Source organism: Amblyomma americanum, chromosome 1, assembly GCF_052857255.1.
Source record: "Amblyomma americanum isolate KBUSLIRL-KWMA chromosome 1, ASM5285725v1, whole genome shotgun sequence".
Lineage (NCBI taxonomy): Eukaryota > Metazoa > Arthropoda > Arachnida > Ixodida > Ixodidae > Amblyomma > Amblyomma americanum.
This window is the reverse complement of record NC_135497.1, coordinates 456,976,633-456,990,152: the sequence shown is the minus strand read 5'-3', so window position 1 is coordinate 456,990,152 and position 13,520 is coordinate 456,976,633. Positions and strand designations below refer to the sequence as shown.

General features: G+C 47.1%; 1 protein-coding gene across 1 annotated transcript in view; it reads right to left on the bottom strand.

The window, feature by feature from the left end:
• Positions 1-13,520, bottom strand: part of LOC144125886 (uncharacterized) — a 205,604-nt gene that overhangs the window by 181,943 nt on the left and 10,141 nt on the right. Inside the window, exon 2 of the mRNA XM_077659677.1 lies at positions 3,462-3,696. Within this exon, the coding sequence (XP_077515803.1) occupies positions 3,462-3,696 (235 nt within the window). The remainder of the gene's footprint in view (positions 1-3,461; positions 3,697-13,520) is intronic.

Below are 13,520 nucleotides of genomic sequence, written 5' to 3'. Positions count from 1 at the left end.
GCCTCGCTTGCCAGCCCGTGTTGCTTTGAAGCGCGACTGCGAAGACTGACCTCCTCTTCCCTCTGGCGACAGTTGTCTCCAGGCGTGATCATGTGACTCTCTGCACACTGCCAATGAACGTGTATGTTTGTAGTGTTCTCCTTTCCCTTTGTCTGCGGCGCGCTGAGGCAGCGCATAGCCCGACGGCGGCAGTTCTCGGGGATCATGTAGCAGCCTGACCGCCTACGCAGAAGGAGCTCATGCGGGAGAGCGCTTCCGGTTGCACGGAAATCTGGCCCGCCCTCTTCAAGGGCTAGCACGTCTGGCATGTGTCAGGCGCCCTAAAACATGCGGGCTACTTCTTCGGGATCATGCTGGAAGCATAGCGGGTCGCTGCCAGTTTTAATGCTTTTAAACAATCAGGTTTGTGGGCGAGAGTGGAAATGTGTAATGGTACTTCGCTTCTTGAAAATTCGACTGTAGCGCTATCAGAGACGCTGGTTTATTTTTCATTACCTTGGATTTGCTTTCGCGCACGGATGTCGAGGAACACACGAGATTTTTTGCACATCGCCTGTATGTCACGGATCTCCCCGGAGAACACTCGGACCGAAAGAATGGACTAGGCGACAGGTGTACACACACAGACGCACATTTAATACACCCTAGGTGAAACACACACTAGAACACAAAACTAACACAGAACACAAAGTCTATATATACGCACGACCCGGGCACACTGCTACCAGCGTCTACTACTGCTGCCAGCGTCTACTACTACTACCAGCGTTCTACTATTATTGGTCGGCGTTCGTGCTGACGGTTGATTTGGTGCGGCTGTGGCGTTGTATGGATCCAGAAGCCGGCGTCGCGGCGGCGTTCGACGTGCTTGGGGAGGTGTCGCTGGCTGCGTTGTATAAGCTCCAGGTCTAAGCGCCCGTGTAGGTGATGCCGGTGTTGTTGGCGTTGGGGGCACCACCCGGATTGGTGGCAACAGCGCTGGAGACATCCCTGGCCGTAGCAGGTGGTAGCGTCCTCCGTTGACTCCCCGGAACGGGCTCAGGCACGGCAGGAAGTCCACGATGCGATGCCGTAGAACGCGAGCTCGCCGTAGCAGTAGCCGGCGTCGCTCTCTTCCAGCCGATATGTCCCGCACCCGCCGGAGCCTCCGCTTCTCTGCTGTTCCCCCCGTGCCTCGCTCTCGCTCGCCCTTTTATAGCCTTGGAAATAGTACACGTAACCTTATTCGTATTGAAAAAAGCGAAACAAGCGGCTACATAACATATCTTCACACTTTGTTATTAATCAGTGAGGAACTTTTACTATATTCTTTAATTTCGGCCGCCGCGGTGGCTGAGTGGTTATGGCGCTCGGCTGCCGGCCTTAGAGATGCGGGTTCGATCCCGGCCGCGGCAGTCGAATTTCGATGGAGGTGAAATTCTAGAGGCCTGTGTACTGTGCGGCGTCAGTGCACGTTAAGGAACCCCAGGTAGTCGGAATTTCCGGAGCCCTTCACTATGGTGTCCCTCATAGCCTGAGTCGCTTTGGGACGTTAAACCCCCTTAAACCATAAACCATAAACAATCTTCTCTTCTCCACCAATCATCTCTCTCCACCTCACCGAATGCCTCTCCGCCAATCATCTCTCTCCACCTCACCGAATGGTTCTTCCTCCTCTTTATTCTTCGGTTAATCCACGACGTCTTCTTCACACCTCTTTCCTTTAAATTTTAATTTAGGCTCCTTTATATATGTGACACTGTATCGAAAAGGGGCCATCGAGGACTGGAATACACCCCGCGATTTTGTACCCAGCAGCCAAACGGCGAAACCATTCAGTCACCGTATCGAGTTGTGTGAGCAAGAAGTATCGAATTTGAGGCAAACCACTGCCTTTGAGTGTGAAGCGCCGAGCTGTAGCTCTGAAGAAGTGATTTGTGACCTTTGCACGGATTCTCTGGTTGGCTGGGATGATAGAAATGCTCTCGTTTACAATAAGTGTTGTGTGCGGGTAGTCGATCGTCTTGAAATACACGCCACGCAGCAGAAGATTCGCAAAACGGGTAGTTAATAATGGGCGCGCATGAAACCGCATCCTTTTGTGCACGTTCCGAAAGTGGTCGCCACCCCTTACAAAAATTTTTCTTGAGTGTCTGATGAGATACTGCTGCTCGTTCACAGCAGAGCCACCAGAATGTCTTGAGAGTTTCTAGTGAGTTTTCTTCTGAGTTTCTTCTCTGTTTATAAAACACATTCTCCACCGTCTTTCTGGTTGGCACCTGATATGAGAGGTTTTTCTGTGTTCTTAATGAGTAGTGGACAATGAGCGTCTAGCGCTTTTTACCTAAAGTCAGCTATATGCATTTATGTGGTTTCTGGACGCTGACACTACATGCAGTTGGTGCCGGTCTTTTTTTTCAGATTAAAAGCAGAAACAGAGGTTGCATCTTTTGGAAAGCTTCCTTTTATTTGGCATAAGCGGCAGCCACTCTTGTATCCCATGCATAGAGCTGCCTGCTTGTCTTCTTGGCTGTATAAAGAAATAAACTAAATTTATTTCCCTGCACTGCATAGAAGAGAGACTGTTCCTCAAATTAAGTGTTGACTCAAAGTGGAAGCAGGTGTACCCTGAAAAACACCAAAAGAAAAGTTTCTATTACAGCGTGGAGTACTGTAATACACAGAGCACATACATTTCAAGCTCATGGAAAGGAATCCCGTGATCTTTCTAAAAGGGCAAATAAACCGGTGAGTTTGCTCATTCCTGCTAGACATGCATACATAAGACATTATTCATGGCCCCTCAGTGTATCCATAAAACAACCATGAATGGCCAAAGCAATTAAACTGACAATAAGTGTGCAAAGCATTAACAACCAAAGTAGGCTGTACGCAAGAATTCGGGGTTTCCTGTAACCCAGCTTTAGAAACCCTACATCCAACAAGGGCAGAATTTCAGCACTGCACTTTCAGCTTCACTAATGAATGTTTACACCATTCTGGTTTCTCTTTGATACTGCGTTAGTAGAGCTAATCCTCTTACAACTGATACTTTCTATCAGCAAAAACTATTGAAATATATGCGTCTACCTACGTAGCGGTGGCATAGAGGTACCGCAGCTGCCTCATGCACGGGAGGACTGCGGTTCTAATTCTAGTTTCCTCCAAATTTTCTAAAGGGTTCAATAAAAAGCTGGAAGTTAAAAAAAATGACTTACTTTGTTTTGTGCGCCGCCCGACCACGACGACAAGACCCAGCAACACGTGCGCCCTCTCATCAGAACAGGAGCTGGCCACCCTGGTTCAATGCGTGGACAGAACCTTCCATAAATACACAAATCAACCTACAACGCTCAATCTCAGGGCAGTCAAGCAACTGATAAAGAATGTGTGCAGACCTGTGACACAGCAGAGGGCGCTAAGGACGACCAGTAGAACGTGCATTGGCTGGAATAATGCAAGACAAGCTGCTCCGAATCAACCTGTGGCGTACTCTCCAATTACGGCTTTGACACAGACAGGGTCCAAGGCCTCCTTTACTTGTCCGGCTTTCCTTGAATTGGTCCCTTTACCATACAGGGACATGCCTCTCAGCTCATCGAGCGTGAAAAGCGCTTTCAGCAAGTTTCGCGCAAATTTTGCTGGCGCTGTTCTGCAATGCGCATGCAGCCGGCTTAGGATAGTCTTCTCGACCATAACGCCGCCTCCAATGTTGGTCTGCAACATTATAAACGAAACAAGCAAAAATGCCTAATTTACTTTAAACCACATTTACACATATACCATTACAAGTGACACTGCATACAATACTTGCAGGACAACCTACTGTTTTTCAGCACTTTCCTTGGCTAACACACTGAAGGACTGCACAAACAAAATACAGTGCAGCCCGCTTATAACGAAAATGGAGGTCATGGGGATTCATAGTAAGTGGACTTCCCTTGTTACAGCAAAAAATGCAGTAAGACAACAGTGGAATTTATTTCATGCTTCTTTATGCAGACCATGAACAGCTCTTTGCAAGCTGTCCAGAGTGGTCATGTGCTTCTCACCGAAACGAGCTCCTTTAGGAAGGCAATATTATAATTACGACTTGAGCATTCATGGCATTTGGTGGTAGGTGAGCCTCAACGTCTCCAACTCTCGTCAAAATTGTGCGGATGCAGCGACTAAACTAGTGACCACATCTGCACACAGAATGCATTAATTGCACTGCCTATTTATGTGCACTGTTTCCGCATGGCAGTAGCAAAAAATTGGAGAACCGACTGGAAAACGCACATCACGTCACCTGCGGGCCAGCAAGGCGTCCCGTGTGACTGGCTCTCAAAGTTCTCAAATGTTGCCATTGGTCGATCAGCAGACTGTGCGCAGTTTTTCAACACTGTCCCTCTTTTGCATGCACCACGCTTCTGCTCCTACTTTAGACAATTCGCACACATGCATGCACTTACTGACAGTGCATTTAGTGGGTATACGTTTGGCCGCTGGTTTCAATGCTGACATTCTATTCCTTTTTTGGTTCATGCATTGTTTAAGGGGTTAAAGGAAACTAAGACACACTTTTGGTCTGAACACTGGCGAGAAGCAGTTTTTCTACTTTGGGGCCGACTCTACGGTGCCTTCTTTCTTGTTCGCTGAAGTTGAGCTGTCATGGTCATTCATTCTATAAAATGCAGCGCCATTATTCTAACATATATTTGAAGGTAGAACCACCGTAGAACCAAGCAAGCATTCATTATAACTGTGGTCGTATGGGTGGGCTTAACTCTATATCAAACATTGCCGGCAGAGACTGTCAACTTTTGCCAAGCCCCCCCCCCCCCCCCCAACAAAAAAAAACGGAGCTGGCTCATCGTAAGTGAATTAATACTTCACATTTACACTGAACGAGGAAGAACAGACTGAAAAAGTGATGCAATACCTGACCTATACACTCTTCTGCATGTCGTAAATTAAGTACTGAGTTTTCACTTTACACTGAAAAACATTATGATAAAAGTATACTCGAACTGAAACTTCCAAAATCGATCAGTGTCTGACATACTGCCACAGTTAACTATTTTTCTGCAGGAGTTGCACTGAGTCACTGCATAACATAAATAAAATACGAAAGCTAAGGGTATGCACGGGCGCCATTGCGTCAGGTCACTGCTACGCTACCTAACACGCTTCTGCATGCACAGCAGCAAGTGCCGCCCCTCTTAGGCCCTGCTAACAAAGCGATAACATGACAACCAGGTTTTTTAAAAGTAAACTTCGGCTTGCGCCTTAGTCTGACGGCTCCATCACTTAGAGTTTTTCATTTTAAGATGAAGAGTGCACTTCCTCCTATGTGCATAGCTCGAAGTATGACCACAGGCATATTATTTGCTGCGGAATCGATGGCTTGAGCTCACAAAAAGGCCACGATATGAACAAGAGCATGGAGCCGCTATTCTGAGAGTGCAGCATGTGATGATGTCACACCCATCGCAACACAAGGGCTCCGGATCGTCACAAGTTTCAGCCACAGCAAACGTAGAGCTCACTCTGACATTTGTTTAAAGTTTCTGTGGCAGACATATCTGTGACTATGTCCACTGAATTTTATCCTTTAGGAAACACCATAGTGGCCATCACAATGACTCTGGCAAGCACGGTACCCTCTGGCATAAAAAATGGCTAGGAAAAGGTGAGCCTAAATTAGTGAATAATACATTCCCACGCGAAAATACTGGGGCTGTGGCCATTCGCTTTTCACATAAAATAAATATTTCATGCAGTAGTAAGTTTATAGTGGATATCACCTTTTATCTCTTTATCTCTTGGAGATATGCTGCCCATATACTCTAGTGTGCACACCTCAAGAACAGTAAGCATTCTTGTATTAGGAAGTGAGAAACGGGAATCCCCATTACACAAGCCCATTACACTCGCTACAGTACAGTGAATTTTCTTTAGAGAACCTCGTCGCCCTGGCACCCACTTCTTTGGGACAGTGGAAGTAAAGGACATATACACATCTGTTTGCATTAAGGAGCACAATAAGCCTAACGCAAATATATTTCAAACGATGACCTAATTAAACATTGTCAATTTGTGGAAAATTCCTGTAAAGTACTGAAAATTTTAATAGCCACTAAAGTCGGATACAACGGAGCAGCAAACGACAAGCGAAAGAGGCCTTTCAGCCAATGGCATAAACTAGTAGTCAAAGTTTGGTGCAAGATGCGACAGTAACAATGACAGTCGGCAACTAGCATGTCTCCCTCTGTATGCTGCCACTCTGACAAAACGTCAACAGACACTGCTGCGTGCTATCCAAGCATTGCTCTGTATCAAACCAAAGGTTTGAGACCACGTTCCGGGGACATTCTCCGGGGACTAACTCTTTCAGTACAAAACGACACGCCATAAAGAGTCTCTAAAGCAAACTACAGCCGCCAGGTGGTGCAGCGATTCATTTTAGTCGGCTCTCGCACACACTGGGCATTTATGTCCTTGACAGTACACAGCCAGTTTATTTCGGAACAAAATTTTACCTTCCCTGCTTCCTGCCCCGGAGTCGCTTCAAGCCTGCCTGTGAATTTTCTTGGACTCCTCAAAATTTTGTATGAATCTAAAAACGAAGGGGGGGATAAATAAACAGTAGTCACAAGGTCAGTCATGTCAGCGGGGAAACTCCAAGATGTGCATTTCAATTAGGAAGTAATTACTTATAAGCATGCACATGAATACAGTTACAAGGCTAAAAAGATAAAAAGAATCTTTCTTTTGCAGCTGCATGGTTTATGGTTTACGAAGGTTTAACGCTCCAAATCGAATCATGCTATAAGGGACGCCATGGTGAAGAGCTTTAGAAATTTTGAGCATATCAGGTTATTAACGTGCACTGACATCACACAGTACGCGGCCTCCAGAATTTTGCCTCCATCGAAATTCGACAGCCACGGCTGGGATCAAATCAAACCCGCGTCTTTCAGGCCAGTAGCCGAGCATCATAACTACTGAGCCAACGCGGCAGCATGGACTATGCTCAGGTAGATGTAAATGACCAAATATACCCAAATTCTGTCGATTAAAAATGACGTCCCCAATTACGCACTCTAGTTTAAAAGGTAGCCAAAACAGGAGAATAAAGAATGCGGCTAATTCTTGGTGATCTTAATTACGAATTACTCATTCAGCGATTGTCTTCAAAAATGATCCTGTGAAGCAGCTTCAACTATCTTCATCATCCAAGATAATGCCTGGTATTTTCAAACTTCCATCAAAACACATTATTTACACACACAAACACTGTTAAATGAAAACAACGTTATGGTTAACGCAGGTTAAAATAAGCACTAAATGTTGGCAACTAATGTTACAAATATCACATGGTTCTCAAAAACATGAAATCAGAACCTAAAATAGAGCAGGCATAAAAATTATCATGGCTGTACGTCTTAGGTGGGCAAATATACAATATAAAGATAACAGTTCAGCATAAAAACCTACACGAAGATCCAAAATAGATGAGAAAAATAAGAATGAGATTACAGCCCCAGACAGCGTATAAGAAAGAAAAGTAAACATTACTTGCAAAGCACTAAGCATGGAAGTGGCCTGTACAACAGTCACCAAGGCCAGATGGTCTGATGCTGGCTAGGCTCGCATTAGGGCAGATGAGTATAGGGTTGTCACATATATTAAGACAATAAATTAAATTTTAAAGGAAAGGTGTGAAGAAGACAACGTGGATCAATTTTAAGAATAAAGAAGATGAAGGAGAAGCATTCGGTGAGGTGGAGAGAGATGATTTGGGTGGAAGAGGAGAAGAAGAAGACGACGACAAGGATTGCGTGTACTAATGCGAAGGCTATAAAAGGGGCGAGTGAGAGCGAGGCACGGGGGGTAACAGCAGAGAAACGGAGGCTCCGGCGGGTCACGGACACATAGGGTGGAAGAGAGCGACGCCGGCTATTGCTCCGGTGAGCTCGCGTTCTACGGCTGCGCATCGTAGACTTCCTACCGTTCCTGAGCCTATTCCGGGGAGTCAACGGAGGACGCTACCACTTGCTACGGCCAGGCGTGTCTCCAGCGCTGTTGCCACCCATCCGGCTGGTGCCCCCAACGCCAACAACACCGGCATCATCTCCACGGGAGCTTGGACCCGGAGCTAATACGACGCAGCCAGCGACGCCGTCAGCGACGCCAGCCCAAGCACGTCGAACGCCGCTCGACGCCGGCTACTGGATCCATACAACGCCGCAGCCGGAACGAACCAACCGTGAGCCCGAACGACGACCACAAATAGAACGCTAGTAAGTAGACGCTGGTAGCAGTGTGCCGGGTAGTGTGTATTTATAGTCTTGGTGTTTTGTGGCAGTTTTGTTAGGTTTGTGTTCTAGTGTGCATGTCACGTAGGTTGCATTAAATGTGCGTTTCTGTGGGTACACCTGTCGCCTAGTCCATTCTTTCGGTCCGAGTTGTTCTCCGGAGAGATCCGTGACAAAGATATGTGGCGCGACTGGCAGGATTCATTTCCTTTTTCTATTTGCTTTGTCTCGGATCTTTCCGATCTCTCGACGGCAGAAAGTATAGACTTGGAAAAAACGTTAGAGCTGGGCGCTCAAGCCAGGGTTAAGCAAGGAAGAGGCGATGCATCTCTGTGACGAGGAGAAAGAAGAGGAAAAAAGCAGAGACAAAAAAGGGCGCATGCACGCGCAGGCGCTCGTGAAGCAGAAGAACGCGAGGCGAAAATAGCTCGCGAGGCAGAAGAGCGAGAAGAGAAAAGAGCTCGCGAGGCGGAAGAGCGAAAAGAGAAAAGAGCTCGCGAGGCAGAAGAACGGGAGAAAAGAAGGATAGAACAGGAGGATAGGATAGGATAGGAAAACTTTTAATATCCAACAGAAAGAGAGGGTAGCCTGAGGGCTACCCGCCTAGACGACGGCCGAAAGGTCTTGACTCTCGGCGGCGGCTTCGGCCAGTCGGACGAGTTGTAACTTAGTCGCCGGGTCGGAGCTCAGTAGTAAGGTCTCCCATTGATCTTTTGTGTTAATACCTCGTCCCTCCCGGGGAGCATGAGGACATTCCCATAGTATGTGGTCCAAGGTGGCCCTAAGTTCGCAGTTTCGCGCATTTTCCGAAAATTGCCCTGGGTACATAAGACTCCAGAGGGCCGGGTTTTGGAAATGTGTAAGTTTGTAACCGGCGCCAGTTGATGGCTTGGTATCTGGTCAAGGATCTATCCGCTGGAGGAAGTCTAGCTCGTTGCAAACGATAGTGTTGTGTAATTTCTCTGTAGGTCACCATGCGATCCCTGTCTGTAAAAGGACCACCTCGCTCTGGTCCGCCCGGAAAGAAAAGCCTCGGGCGAACTCGTGGACCGTCTCAATTACCAGGCAGCGATGCATGTGCTGGTGTCCAGACTAGCGTAATTTTCCGGTCTATTACATGACGGGCTTAGAATTGTATTCGTTAGAGGGAGACCCGGCCCCTGCTGAAATTTAGTATGGGCAACTTTGGAGTCACTGATGATGTATCTCGCTTTTGTGCCTACACAAGCCACTGCTATGGCAGCTTCCTCTGCAGTCTCTGGGTTACCCGAGGGTATGGAGGCACTTATTTTGAGGAGTTGTTTATTATAGACGACCGCGACGGTCATCGTGTTCTTACCATACTCAGCGGCATCCACGTAGACCACGTCCTCGTCTTTGTAGGAGCGGAAGCGTTTCTCTAGCGCCTCTGCCCGCCTTTGCCCGGCGCACTGAGTGATGAATAGGATGCATATTCCTCGGTTAAGGGTGGTACAACTATATTGTCTCGAATTTTTCCGAGCATGTCAACTTTGGCGGTTGTTCTGTTATCTCGGCTAAGATTGAGTTTTTCTAGAATGGCCCTGCCGGTTGTGGTCCCGGCTAAGCGTTCGATTTGGGACGTTCTCACTGCTTCCCGTAATTTCTTCCAGGGTATTATGCATTCCCAGCTCTAGGAGGCGGTGGGTGGATGTACGGATGGGCAATCCTAGAGCTTGTTTCGTGCAATCGCCTGATAATTCCATTTATCTTTTCCTTTTCTGAAACTTTAAGATCAAAGAAGGGGCAGCATACGAGATACGGCGTACTACGAACGCCTGTACCAGCCGTAGGAGATTCTGCTCTTTCATGCCGTGTCTTCTGTGGCAATCCGCTGTATGAGCCGCATAGTTTGTTGCGCGCAGTTTTCCATCTTAGTTATTGCATCACCGTTATACCGTTGCTTTGTATAATCATTCCTAAAACTCATCATTTTTTCAACATGAGGAATCTGCGCCCCTTGAGTTTGTAATTTGATGTTAGGGATGGTTCTAGTTTGTCTTTGATGCAGAGGTCTATAAAAAAGAAGTTCAGACTTCTGCGGCGAGCATTGCAAGCCCCTACGGCTGACATAGTTTTCCACCTCATTTATGGCCTTCTGTAGCGTACTTTCGATGTGCGCGTCGTGGCCACGGGTCATCCACATGGTGATATCGTCCGCATACATGCAGAAATTCAAGCCATCTATCCCCTCCAGTCTCTTCGGGAGCCGTATCATGGCCACGTTGAAGAGAATAGGGGAAAGTACCGAACCCTGAGGGGTGCCTATGCTGCCCAAGTGTATGTCTTGAGACTGACTTTCACCAAAGTGGATGCGCGCTATCCTGTCCGAAAGGAAATTGGCAATGTAGTTGTATGTGCGCTCCCCGACGTTTAAAAGAGCCAGGTTTTCTAGTATCGCCTCGTGTTTTACATTATCGAAAGCTTTAGTGAGATCAAGTCCCACTATTACTTTCGCATCCAGCGACTTAGTGTCTAATATGTCATGTGTGAGCTGTATCATGACACCTTGCGTGGACAAATGCGATCTAAAACCTATCATCGAATGGGGGTATAAGTCGTTGTCTTCCATGAAATTGGTTAGCCGCGTTTGTATGACATGTTCCATCAGTTTTCCAACGCAAGAGGTGAGGGATATAGGCCTTAGATTTTCTAGATTGAGCGGTTTCCCTGGCTTAGGTATGAAAATTACCTTAGCGGTTTTCCATTGTTGGGGAATCTCACCCTTCTCCCAGCATTCTTGCATGAAATTGGTCAGCGCCGTTATAGATTTGTCATCTAGGTTTCTAAGCATTTTGTTGGTTACACCATCGGGTCCGGGGGCTGATTTGGTTTTCAGTTTTAGTATTTCTGTGGAAACAGGCTCATGTCACGGGAGGATATGAGGAGATCACGGACAATGATCAGCGTTCCTTAGTGGGTACAGAATCTCCTAGACCGGCCAGAGTTTGCCCACGAAAGCTGATGGCTCCTTTCGATGACAAAAGAGATGATCTGTACGCATATCTGCAACAATTCGAGCGGATAGCTTTGGGGCAAGGCTGGGAGAGCAGTGAATGGGCCACGGCATTGAGCATGTGTTTAATCGGAGAGGCGCTGAATGTGTTCGGAAGAATACCTGCTGCTGATTCCATGGACAACGAGAAAGTCAAAAACGCACTCCTCCAAAGATTCAGGCTTACGGCAGAGGGTTTTCGTGAGAGATTTCGCACTGCAAAACCTGAGGATTCGGAAACCGCTAAGCAGTTTTCCTGCAGGCTGACCAACTATTTTGATCGATGGATTGATATGTCAAACACATAAAAGAGTTTCGAAGGGGTGCGTAACAAGCTGGTCACAGAGCATTTTTAACGTGTTGCAGCTCAAAGCTGGCGCTATTTCTGGAAGAAAGAAGGTTGTGTTCATTGGAAGAGTTCGCCGACACTGCAGACCAATTTCTCGAGGCTCAAGGGCTAAGAAATTTGAGTAAGGCAAAGGTGGCAGCCCAAAAGATCCTAGAGACAGATGCGGCAAAACTAAGAGCTTATGATGGTGCATCTAAGGCGCCAGTAAGGTATTTTCTCTGCGGCAAGGTGGGACACCGTGCAATTGACTTTCGGACTTGTAGCGCTGCCAAGAAAACATAGGTTGTGTGGCAATGTTGTAAGAGGAGGGGTCAAACTCTGGATGATTGCCGATACAGAACGCAGGACCGAGTTGCATGCGTTGTCGACTCCAGGGGAAAATTTGTCACGCCACCCGAAGTTCCACAGCTGAAAAGATAGCAAACACCGCTAGAAAATGAGGCAGTGAGTGGAACACTCAAGTCGAAAGCAGCAATGCCAGTGGTGGTTGGGCAAAGAGGGGACCGTCCTATATTGTTGCTTAGAGACAGCTGAGCCAACTCAGTTTTGGTTCGGAAAAGCCTGGTGAGGGATAAGGATTTTACAGGGGAAGCGTCGGCCGTCACTCATGTAGATAGCACAGTAAGGTACCTTCCTGGAGCCAGGTTCTAGTTTCCACGCCGTGTTATACTGGGCAAGTAGAGGCAAAATGCGTAGACCAACACATCTACGATCTCATCTTGGGAAACATTACGGGTGCAAGAAGTGTCAAATACCCCGATCCCGAGTGTAGGATGCTCGACTACTCGACTATGAAGAACATCCAAAGGAGGAAAGGCCCGCGACAGCTCAGACGGCTGCAGTCAGTTTCTCGTCGGCAGTGGAGACAAGAGCTCAAGCGACAGCCCGAGCAACGCTGCGTCCGCTCTCAACTCCTGTTACGATGTGCCTGAGCGTAACACCGGGCGAAATTGCAATTAGGCAAAAAGAAGACCGAAGCCTGAAGGCTTGCTTCCAAAGAGTCGGGGAAAAAGTGAAAAGAAAGAAGAGTCGTACGTCCTTCGAATATAAATTGATAAATGGTCTTCAGCCCAGGGAATGCCTATTTAGTTCAGGAAGGCGGGTCCAACAGCTGGTGTTACCGAGATATGCGAGTGACCGTGCTACGCTTAGGACATGACACCATTATGGCCGGACACCAGGGTGTTCAAAAAACGGTGTCTAGGATCACCGAGGAGTTCTTTTGGCGGGGTGTTCAGGGTGACGTTTAGCGTTTTGTTCGCTCATGTTACGTGTGCCAGCGCACAGTTCCGAAGAGAAGAGGTGGTCCCGTACCTCTGGGCAAGATGCCACCCATCGACCTACACTTTCAAAGAGTGGCTATTGACAATGTGTGGGTGGAATAAGGTAGTAATAAACCCCAATTCCGATGTAGGTAGAATATAATGTTGGAGCGGACGTCACGAGTAGAGGCATAAGAACAGCTATAGATATCTCTGAAATGTAACTTTTTGGTGTTGTTGTTGATTTGCTGTTGTTGTTGCTATTAAGTGATTATACAAAGGAGTGTGTTGTCGACATTACCATGTGTATTAAGGACACCTCACTGACAACGACAGTGGTGTGTTAATGTTCCGTAAATGCAATTTGATGTGCTGTGCTAGTGGTGTGCTTTTGATGTGTGCTGGACATCGGCGGTGTGTTGTGTGCTGGGTCCAGAATCGCCTCAGAAGATAGTAGGTTGGCTGGATGGCTTGAAGATGAGTATGACGTGAGCAGTTTTTCATAGAAAAACTCTTGAGAGAGGGTTCGCTTGTCACATATATTAAGGACACTCAATTAAATTTTAAAGGAAAGAGGTGTGAAGAAGACAATGTGGATAAACCGAAGAATAAAG